Below are 11,536 nucleotides of genomic sequence, written 5' to 3'. Positions count from 1 at the left end.
GAACTTAGACATGCGTCAAGGATTTGAGGTGGCTAGTAGCTTATTTTGTGGGAGAAGCACCGCACGAAAAAACAAGAATGAAGACCAGTTCTGCACCTTCGTTCCTGACCAGCCAAAGCCGGTAGTACTTAACACCCAGACAGATTCTGTTGGCAAACCTCACACTTTTTCGATAAAAATCAGAGGCCTGCTGCACGAATTCACCAATTTAAGAGAAAATAAGTTTAGATAAGCTGAGCCATTTTAAAAAAACTGACTTGGTTCCACATTTAGAAGAAATGGCAACACTGTCCAATTTTTTAACCTGGTGATTTCATTCAGTAATTCGCGGATATGATGCTACTGTAAAAAACTTGCTGGCTACAACAGGGTACTTTCTTTTTTTTTTTTTTTTTTAAACAGGGTACTTTCTAAGACCTGTATGAGAAAAGCCTTGATCCTTCTTCAGCCGTGGGGTACTTACAGATTGAACAGCTAAAACTGCTTCTGGAAGTTCCCCTACGGGACTTTCTTAAATCTAGATCCGTCCCTTACCAACCTGTACCTTCCTCACCGTACATATTCTTAGCTTCTCCAGCTTTCAGCTTCCTAAATCCTCAACCTCACCCCACGAATTAGTCCAATCAAACTCTCCCTTCTTAGACTCCTTAAATACACTCCAGGAAAAGCCTCTGAGAAACACGTGGCTAAATTTGTCCTTAATGGCGCTCCGTAATCGTCTACTCCTCCACCGCCCTTCCTCACCTCCTGTTAGCTCCGCCCCTCTCCATTCTCGCTTTCCCCCTCCGGTCTCCCTCCCCCAGCGCCTGCGCTTGCGCACCTCCAATTCAGGCGCTTTCCCTTTCCTGGCGACCAATCCACTTCCTGCCTCCGGGCCTCTGAATACTCCTCCCCTCCGCTGAGGCCCAGGCTGGAGGTGCAGGTTATGGCTGCCCTGCGAATTGCCTGTCTGAAAAATTAGCTCCTCTCCTTGAGTTGGGCAGCTTGAAGCCGCCGCTCTGTGTGTGGCACCTATCTGAGCATTCACTCTCGATCCTTCGCCCCGGAGCTAAGCTAAGAGCGAGGGAATGCCGGCGGAAGGAAAGCCCGGACTGTTTTCGACCTGGCAATAGTGCGGACAGCTGCTTCCTTTCCGCCGTCCTCCGCCCCGCCCCCACTCGCAGCCTGGCCGCGCTGGTGAGTGGCGGACGGGAGGGCCGGCGGGCGGAGGGAGGAGGGGGAGGTGAGGGAAGGCGGGCCCTCGGCTGCGAGCTAGGTGGGGGGAGGGGAGGGGAGAGCCCGAGCGCTGGAGTTGGTGCTGGGAAACCCGGGGCTAATGTTGACAACAGGCTCGAGGTAAGTCCCGGGGAACCTCCTTCCCCTCCGCCCCAACGACCAGGAGGGAGCGGGGTTGGGGGGCACCGGCCTGGACTCCTACTCCCCCGGGGACCCGTGAGGCGACTCGGCACCCCAGCGCTCCGGGGACGGCGAGCAGGAGACGGACCGCGGGTCCGGCGTCGTTCTCCTCAGACCCCTCTCCTCAGGAGGCTCCCTTCAACGCGGGAGGGAGGCAGGAGAGGCTGTCGAGGGGGTGCCTGCCCTATATGCCTGGGGTGGGCCTCGGGGCCGGAGGCGGGGAGCCCGCCGTGGCGGGGTGAAGAGGTTTGGGGTGTGGAGGAGAGCGAGGGGAGGCTGGGGAGAGCTCTTTGGGAGCCGGGAGGGAAGCGAGGGCGAGGAAATGGGGAGGGTGGGTGTGTGTGTGGGAGGATGTGGAGGCGGGAGACCGGCCGGAGCGTGTGGGGCTCCGGCGGTGAGGGAGTGTGGGGTGCGAAGTTAGGGCTGGGGCAGGGACGGTCCGCGAAGGTGACCGTGGACCCCGTGGGAAGGGGAGTTGTGGCGAGGAAGCGAGCGGAGCTGAGGCGTGTGGAGCGGGAGCAGGGGGTTGTGGGAGAAGAGGGTGCAGGGGACCGGGTTCGGTGGATCGGAGAGTGGTGGGCAGGCATTCCTGGGTGGACTTCTTTTTAGTCCCATGGGCTGAGGATTCTTCACTTTGCCTTCATCCCGGGCTTCCCGGTCGTCCTGTTGAACTAAAGAGGCGATCGCGGGGTGTTTTTTGGCGGAGCAGAGCCAGCTTATAAGCTTGAGGGGACAGTCTGGACCGGACCGTTGGCTCTCTTGCTCTTTTAGGACTTGCACGCAGTGATGCATCAGACCTGAGGAAAAACTCTCCCTCACTTTTCCCCTTTAGCAGAGTTATTAAGTGTTTAGAAAAGCTGTACGACTCATCAAGAAAACCATTTTTGAACTCTGGTGGAATTTGTAAAAACTTTGAATGAGTTCTTTTTCCTGAGGACGTTCTTTAAAGTCAGAGACTGGGAGGTAATGCCCTTGTGCTGTTCTGCCCTTAGACCATTTTAAATGAATAACACAAAATGAAAAGATTAAATATCATTCTTTCACTCTGGAGCATTTTCAGAGCAGTCTCATTGTGATTTCATACATAACCCATATGGTACTTTGTGGAGAAATAGCTTTAAAGGGAAACACCCCTTTCTCTGCACTCTCCCAACAGACCATTGAAAGTACCTGTTTTACTAGTAAAGTAGTTTTTTTTTTCTTCTGGAAGTTCAGAGTATATTTAGAAAACCAAATAAAATATACAGCCCAAGGGCCAGGACACTATTTTGGGAGCTAGAAAGGTGGTTTTAAAGCATGGGTTCCTTTTAAGGACTGTGTGAATGTAATTATACTGGCTTGTAGGAGCTAATCATATTCCAATTAAAAGATCACTAATTTTTATCTTACAGACTCTATTTAAAAGTTATAGTTTTTATTTGGAAGACTTGAGGTAGAATATTAAAGCATGAGTTTATTAAAATTTGAAATGCAGTTAGCATTTCCCAATATAATTTAATGCTGTTTCATATTTGAAATTTGATGTGATACAAATACATACTTAATCTGAATTCTGTAGTTTGTATTTTTTACTTGGCTTTTAAAAAATATTTATTTATTTGGTTGCACCAGGTCTTACTTGGGACATGCAGGATCTTTAGCTGCACCATGTGGGATCTGTAGGGATCTTTAGTTGGAACATATAGAATCTAGTTTCCTGACTAGGGATCCAATCCTAGCCCCCAGGGTCTTAGCCACTGGATCACCAGGAAGTCCCTACTTGACTTTTTAAGTCTTAGGGTATATAGGGGGAAAGAGCACTGGACACAGTCTCAACCCAGTCACTAAGCTAGTTGTGTAGTCTTGGGCAGTTCACTCAGTGTAAGAATTGAGAATTGGAGTAGTTAAAATCTAGTACTCCTAACTCTAAAAAAATTCTTATTTTAGGCTTAACTCTTCAGTTTTCTCTGTGAAAGAGAATAAGCATTTGTTGAATGGCTCTCTCATGCTCTCTTCTAGACTTAGAGAAGTTTAAGACGTCTGTAAGAGAGGTAGCAGTATCTCCATCTTATGGATGAATAGACTCAGAGAAGTTACATTGCCCTGTTTCCATAGCCAGCAGGTTGTAAAGTTTGCAAACTTAAAAGTCTGACTGACTTTAAAGCTCATATTATTTTCTCATAGTGCATTGCTACCTTTACATGAACCTTAAATTTTTCATATTTTTGTTCACTTAAATTTAGTTCCAGATGTTCTTTGGTATGTGTTTGTAATATAAGGATGAAATGGTCCAAAGAAGATACCGCTGCCAAGACTTGAGGGTCTTGTTGAAAATCTGTTTTGCCATGCTCTAGAGCAGAATCTAATTCATGAAAGACTTCGGCAGTTTGATATAGAAGGCGTTTAAAAGTCTATTGAATATATGAGTACTGTGGAAAATCACAAAAGTTTGAGGGACTGTTAAATGATAAATGATGATCCTTTATAAGTTTGTCAGATTCCAAGTATGTTTCTTAATGTTTTAACAGAACTTAGTGTCTAATTTTGTCTTCATAAATGAGATATAAAATTTGGTACCATTCTTTTTTATATTTTGAGAACTGTTCTTTCTCGTATTAGCTGAAGTGTTGCTTGTTGCAGCTTCGCATCAGAAAGTACAAATTCTATATAAAACTTATTATTTTTTTGCATATAGTTACAGATATCCCTAAGTAAGATTACCTGGGAATTAGCTGTCCCCATATCTTTTAGCTAGAATAGGCTGAAAGTTAAAACAATGTAGAAACTGCTTAAGCATTATCAGGGACTCTTTCTACTCTGAGAGATGTCCTGATTTGTGTAGTCAGAATCTCTTGTCAGGTTTTCTAGCTGCACCCTCTTCAGGATTCTTAATAACTTTGGTTCAGCTCTGTCACTAGCTGTAGAAGCCTTGGTCAACTTACTTGGTCAGGTCTCTTTTTACTCATTTATTAAATAGGGAAAATAATACTTATCTCATGAAGATTTTATTATTAAATGAGATAATGTATGTAAAATGTTTACTTTGTGAGAAGTAGCTAGTAGCTATTAGTATTCGCTGTTGAAAGTTTGCTTGCATTAGGGCAGCCAGTCACTTTAGGGCAGTGGTGGGTATTTAATTGAAACTGCATGAGAAGTTGATACTACATTTCCCAGGTAATATAAATATTAACACTGTTTTGCCACATAAATAAGTAGTTATGCTCTTATATATTTTAATGATTGTTTAAACAGGATTAACAGCCATTTTTTGTTCAAGTTCCACAAGTAGGGTTATCTGAAGCCTTTGGGTGTCATTGCCCAAAAAATGCATAGAACATGGAAGTGGAGGAGAATAAGAGTAAAACAGAAAAGGGGAAGGAAGAGGTGGCTGAGATAAGATACAGACTATGACATGTGCCTCCAAAAATCACTGAAAGTGCTTCAGTTGGCTTAGATCGTCTTTCTGTGGTAATATTTTATTAGAGGGCTGAAATAAATGCTTTGTGTTTATAAAATATTTATTACTGCAAATGTCTTGTTTGCTAACATAGTTTTTATTGATGTAATTTAAAACATGTATTGAAAATACTTGAGCACCGTGTTTAGCTTAAAAAACCCTCGGTAGTGTAAGTAATTCTATACTTCTTAAGTGAAAAGTATTTTGATTTTCTTGTGTACAACTTTCAAATGATTTAGGAATTAAAACATGAAGTATTGTCCATAAAAGAAAAGACATGAGAACACTAAGCTCTAAGTAGACACGTATTTTTAGAAAAGAATCATGAATTTTGCTGGAGAATACATTTTTTGTTCCAGAGTTTATTCCAGTTAACTGTACGGAGCCTGTACTATACACCAGTGCTCCCCAATAGAACTTTCTATAATGATGAAAATGCTCTATATCTGCACTGTCTGATGTTGTACCCACTAGCAGCATGTGGAGTTGAGCAGTTGGATTATGGATAATGATGGAGAACTGAATTTCAGATTCTGTTTAATTAATTTATAGTGTAAGTAGCCACGTGTGGCTAGTGTGGTGGTTTTCAGCTGGTAGTGATTTTGCCCCCAGGGGAAATTTGGTGATATCTGAGTAATTTTTGTTTTTTTAAAACTGGGGCAATACTCCTGGCCTCTACTGTGTAGAAGGCAGGGATGCTTTGTTTACACTTTGTGCAATACACACTGTAGCCCTTCCTCCTCCCACCAGAGAACTCTTGCCCACGATGTCAGTACTCTTGAGGCTGGGAAACCCTGGGCTGGTGGCTCTTGTATTGTCAAGTATAGAACAGAATATTTCATTTATGTCTTATTTATAGTAATCATGATGTTTATAGACTAATTTTGACTACTAATAAAGAGTTGAAAGGTCTAGTCTAGTTTGGGATAGTTAGCAGTTTTTGTGTTTGATACAGTTAGAGCAGTGAGATGAAATTTATTAGTCTTGTCCATTTTATTAGTTGCTTTGTAGAAGGTAAGAGCTCGTTCATGCTGCCACTTAAATACTTGTAATTGAATATTGTATGATGTAGTGTCACCAGCATTTCTTAATGGTTGTGAAGTATGGTGGATGAAACTGGTTGAGAATGTTCTCAGATAGTACTGAAGTATTTATGATTAAATGATATGTCATTTAATATCAGCTGTGAAGTTGATAGTGGTTGAATGTAATGGGTACATGGAGGTTCCTTATATTGTGCTCTCTACTTCTTGTAGAGACTATTTTCTGACTAAAAAGTAAAAAGAAAAAAAGTGCTTAGACATAAGCATAATAATAATGATAGAATATGGAATATGATCAGTGATTTATTTTATCACTGAAATAGTATTTGTTTTGTATGCATTTTATTTAATCTCTCACAGTTGCCAAGTTGCATTAATATGTTCCACTTAACAAAGTAGTGTCACATTACTTAAAAAAAAAGTCACTGCGATTATAATGCTGACATTCTTCTACTCTTACAGATTGTCTTGGGTAACATAATGCCAGCTGAGCGTAAAAAGCCAGCAAGTATGGAAGAAAAAGAATCTTTACTAAACAGCAAGGAAAAAGACTGCAGTGAAAGGCGGCCAGTGAGCAGCAGGGAGAAACCAAAAGAGGAGATCAAGCTTACTGCCAAGAAGGAGGTTATTAAGGTCCCTGAAGATAAGAAGAAGAAACTGGAAGAAGATAAAAGAAAAAAAGAAGACAAGGAACGCAAGAAAAAAGAAGAAGAAAAGGTGAAGGCAGAGGAGGAATTAAAGAAAAAAGAGGAAGACGAAAAAAAGAAACATGAAGAAGAGAGAAAGAAGCAAGAAGAACAGGTGAAACGTCAGCAGGAAGAAGAGGCTGCCCAGTTGAAGTAAGAATGTTTATTCTAACTACTGATGTGTAGAAATAGGAAGATTGAAATAAATGTTTTAGAAAAACAATGATTATTTGAAATAAAATTTGCAAGGTACAGTTGCTTGAGAGTTGAGAGTATCTCAGTTTACTTGTTCTGTTGGTTTCACTGACTACAGGCATGCTTACAGTGCTTTAACTCTTGAAATTAAATAATAGTAACCTTTAATAAGTATTTTTTTGAGGTGTGGGGCAATTTGAGCTGTTTGTGCTTTTTAGAAAATTTTTTTCATGGTATAGTATATAATCTTTCTAAGTTGAAAATCTTTCTTTTTTGGCCATGCTGTGTGGCTGGCAGGATCTTATTTCCATGAACAGGGATTGATCCTGGGCCCTGGTGGTGAAAGTCCTAACTGTTGGACTGCCAGGGAATTCCCGAAAATCTTCAATTCTTAATGGCTGCTGTTGAGTTTCTTATATGCCAAACTCTACAGTTGTATCAGTACCTGTCTTTAAGGTAGTCCTAATGAAGTAAGCTTATTGTTTTGTGGATTAATAAAATGAAGCTTTAAGAGATTAAATGACTTGCCTGAGGTCACAGTAAATAGTAGAGTAGCTGGGATTTGAACCTAGGTTAGGCTGACCTTAAAACCATTGTCTTTAAGTACAATTCCAAAATGCTTCCCTTTTTTATCTTTATCAAAATCTATTTGTAACCTTGTAAATCTGTGCAAGTGATATAATGAACTGGTGAAAAATGAGGTAGTCCTCTTAGGAAGACTACCAGGATGTAGCAGAAATGACAGTTGATGAATAGTGCATGAGACCTAATCCAATAGTGCATGGGCTCTTCCTTTCATATATGTAATTTAAAAAGCTGTTTGCAAATATGAATTTTTATGAGTTTCTTGAACAGCTCAGTTACCTACTTACCAAAGTTCTTTAGTACCTCTATTTTTAATGAGGAACTGGAGTCTTAGGTCTGAAAAGCAATAGCAGTAGTTTTAGAATATTCAGAACTATGATTCTTGAGAATTTCTTGCTTATTTTCTATTTTACGTAAAACAATTTGGAAGGATATTTCATTTCACTGTAACTTTTGTTCTCTCACCCTTCCGATACAAAGAGCTTAAAAAAACAATGGTAACCAAAATGCCAACTTTTTATTTGGAAAAATTAAAGCATGTAAAAGATAGAATGGAATAAATTAGTATCCCTTCCCATCCACCCAGCATCTGCAATTACTCTTTTTTTTCTTGAGTATTCTAAAGCATCACATTATTTCACCTGTAAATATATAAATAGGTAAGTATAAGTATTTTCATTGTGTGTGTGTATATATTCATTATATATATATCAAAGTATTTTTAATAAAGATGATAGTTGAGTTGTTGAAAGCATGGCAGTAATGAGTTATACTCTCTTAACGAGTACTCTCACTGCTGATCTTGTTTTTATGTGGCTGGGAGGCTTCTACGAGATTCTTATCCCTGTTCTCAGAGATAGATGTAACTCTTTGTTAGCATATTGTAGCTATTAGTGGAAAAATCGTAGAATTATAGAGTAACTCAGGGTTGGTTATCTTAGAAAGATGAAAATCTGTTTTATTAGAAATTTATATTTTAAAGTTACATATTTTGGTGTCTTAGAAACCTCAGATTGTCCTCATTCTCCCACTCCTGCCCGGGTTATTTTACTACTTCTGCTGTTTAAACATGTCCCATCTTTCTAGTGGAAACATAACCAGATTTGATTTTAAATCTTCTCAGGATAAACTTGAGTCTGCTAACCTTTTATATAAAGTGCTTTTATCCTATAGTTTTTCTGGTTCCTAAATGAGCTTTTAATTATACTTGAATTTTAAGGCCTAAACTTTTATTAAGAAAGGTACTTTCATTAAGAAAGGTTTATTTAATGCTGAAGTATGGAAAAGTGGCACCTAACTCAAAGCATTTTAATGTATTTTCTAATTTTGTTCTTTAACTATTTTTTTGTGGATTTTTTCCCGTTTGCCCGGTGCTTTTATTTGGTTTAGGCTTTATATTTTCCCAAACATATTACTTTGTTTTTTTTGTATTAAGAATCCTGTGTTTTATCCATTTATTTTTTTCAGCTTTATTGAGTTACAATTGACAAGTAAATAGTTATATTCATTTAGCGTGCCAGTTGGCAGAATTATTTTTAATCTAGTTATTAAAAATGCTCCACTCTGCCACTTTTGGTGTTATCAGTAGAATGAGTTCTCATTATCTTGTCATTAATCAGATGTCTTTAAAGTGGTGAAAGGGCCTTTTGCATCTCTTGTTCCTCTTGGATTTTGTTTCTTTTCTAATTTTTCATTGGCTTTCACTCTTATGGGAATCATCAGTTACGCTTCAAAATGTACAAGGTATCTTACTTGTTTGTTTATTTGTTTGTTATATAGAGAGAAAGAGGAATCCCTTCAGCTTCATCAGGAAGCTTGGGAACGACATCAGCTAAGGAAAGAACTTCGTAGCAAAAACCAAAATGCTCCAGACAACCGACCAGAGGAAAATTTCTTTAGCCGACTAGACTCAAGTTTGAAGAAAAATACCGCTTTTGTCAAGAAACTAAAAACTATTACAGAACAACAGAGAGACTCCTTGTCCCATGATTTTAATGGCCTAAATTTAAGCAAATACATTGCAGAGGCTGTCGCTTCTATTGTGGAAGCAAAGCTAAAAATATCTGACGTGAATTGTGCTGTGCACTTATGCTCGCTCTTTCACCAGCGCTACGCCGACTTTGCCCCATCACTTCTTCAGGTTTGGAAAAAACATTTTGAAGCCAGGAAAGAAGAGAAAACACCTAACATTACCAAGTTAAGAACTGATTTGCGTTTCATTGCAGAATTGACAATAGTTGGGATTTTCACTGACAAGGAAGGTCTTTCCTTAATCTATGAACAGCTAAAAAATATTATTAATGCTGATCGGGAATCCCATACTCATGTTTCTGTGGTGATTAGTTTTTGTCGACATTGTGGAGATGATATTGCTGGACTTGTACCAAGGAAAGTAAAGAGTGCTGCAGAGAAGTTTAATTTGAGTTTTCCTCCTAGTGAGATAATTAGTCCAGAGAAACAGCAACCTTTCCAGAATCTTTTAAAAGAATACTTTACGTCTTTGACCAAACATCTGAAAAGGGACCACAGGGAGCTACAGAATACTGAGAGACAAAACAGGTGATTTTCAAACGTTTCTCAGAATTGAGAATTTATTTTGGAGCTCATACTTTAAAAAATGTAAAGTCTTCATGCCACTGAAAGAACGTGTGGAAAAGGGCTTATTGCAGGTGATTTCTTAACATTCCAGGAAAATTTCACAGGGTAATAACAGTCTAAATACTCATGTTTAAATGTGAGTTTTTGATAGATTTTGTTTCTGATTTAAAAAAAAGAAATTCGGCAAGTATATGATGATTTTTACATTGTGGATTTTTACTGTGATTTAAAAATCTCCTTAACATTGAGGGATAAGTTTTCTTTTTCTATCACTTTAACTTATCTGCTATTATTTTTTTGTGTCTTTCACTGTTTCTTTTCTATAGCAGGTTCGCTTTTGTTTTGTATTTTAGTTTATTGACGTCACCATTGATACTCGCTCTTTTCAAGAGAATAAGTCATTCATGAGTGATATTTTAGATCAGAAATTTGGAAAATAGTGTACCAAAGTAGCTGTGAAAAAATTCTTTAAATGCAACTATAAAGTGCATTTACAGGAGTCTTTCTCCTGGGGACATCCATTCAAAATTCTAAAGGAATGATGTGTGTGCCTGTGGTGAAGATCCCTGATTTAGGCCACCCTTGATTGTTACAAGATACTGTAGACTACTGTGTATTATCTGCACCTAGAAGGCATCAAAAGGCTAGAAGTTGATATAGTTGGTGGATATTAGATCAATATGGAGGTGTGTATGTGGAGCAGGGCTGAGGGTGTGCAGAAAGGAGGTACAAGCGTTAGCCTTTGGCTGAATACTCTGCACCTATTTTAAAGTTCCTGTGTGGGGAGAACACTTACTCTTATAAGCCTGTAGTTGGGGAGGACTGGTTTACGTAGTTACCTCTAGAAGGTACTTTTAACTTAGCCACAAAAGATTGCAATAGTGAGTTGTTCGCTTAGGTAAGAGATAAGATTGGAGCAGAGGCTATATGGATAAATCTGTGGTGGCTGAAGCTCACTCAGAGGTGAGAATTTAAGATGGCAGTGGTGTTCCTTAATGTTTCATAAAACAATCCTCATTTTGTGCTTTTGAATAGCGAGGACTGTTTTAAACTTTGAAGAGCCAACTTCAGAATGTACTTCTATAGCCAGTAATGGGTTAAAAAAGAAAGTAGTGGTCCTCTATTAATAATTTTCACATATATTAGCTTTCTTAGTTACAATTTACATAGTCATTTTTACAGTCTTTTTCCTTTTCACATATGTTTTACCTAATATGTCGCAGGTGATTTTGAAAGTATGGTCTTTTGATTTTTTTTTGGCTACTTTCTAAGGTTTTTTTTTTTTTTTTAATTAAACTTTGTATTTTTTGCTGGAGTATAGCCGATTAACAGTGTTTTGATAGTTTCAGGTTGACAGCAAAGAGACTCAGCCATACATATACATGTATCCTTTCTACATTTTGTGTTTTTGATTGGCCTCACAGAAGCTTTTAGGGCAGAGTCTATAATGATTTAATCTAGTCATCCTTCCAGTGCAAAATGAAATCTATTTTATAGATTATCTGACATAAATTATTTTGAAAATTTCTTGAGCTTAGTGCTCTGAGCCATTCCACTGTTGGACACACCTGTTCCTAGCCTGTTTGCTGGGAATTTAA

General features: G+C 39.0%; 1 protein-coding gene across 1 annotated transcript in view; it reads left to right on the top strand.

Annotated features, from left to right (window-relative positions):
* The first annotated feature begins 1,288 nt into the window (after window positions 1-1,288).
* Window positions 1,289-11,536, top strand: part of UPF2 (UPF2 regulator of nonsense mediated mRNA decay) — a 94,401-nt gene continuing 84,153 nt past the window's right edge. The window contains exons 1-3 of the mRNA XM_068986999.1: window positions 1,289-1,335; window positions 6,337-6,713; window positions 9,120-9,899. Coding sequence (XP_068843100.1) covers window positions 6,355-6,713; window positions 9,120-9,899 — 1,139 coding nt within the window. The 5' untranslated portion in view covers window positions 1,289-1,335; window positions 6,337-6,354. The remainder of the gene's footprint in view (window positions 1,336-6,336; window positions 6,714-9,119; window positions 9,900-11,536) is intronic.

This window comes from Capricornis sumatraensis, chromosome 15 (assembly GCF_032405125.1).
Source record: "Capricornis sumatraensis isolate serow.1 chromosome 15, serow.2, whole genome shotgun sequence".
Classification (NCBI taxonomy): Eukaryota; Metazoa; Chordata; class Mammalia; order Artiodactyla; family Bovidae; genus Capricornis; species Capricornis sumatraensis.
The sequence above is the reverse complement of the archived record's forward strand: the minus strand, read 5'-3'. Positions and strand labels throughout refer to the sequence as shown.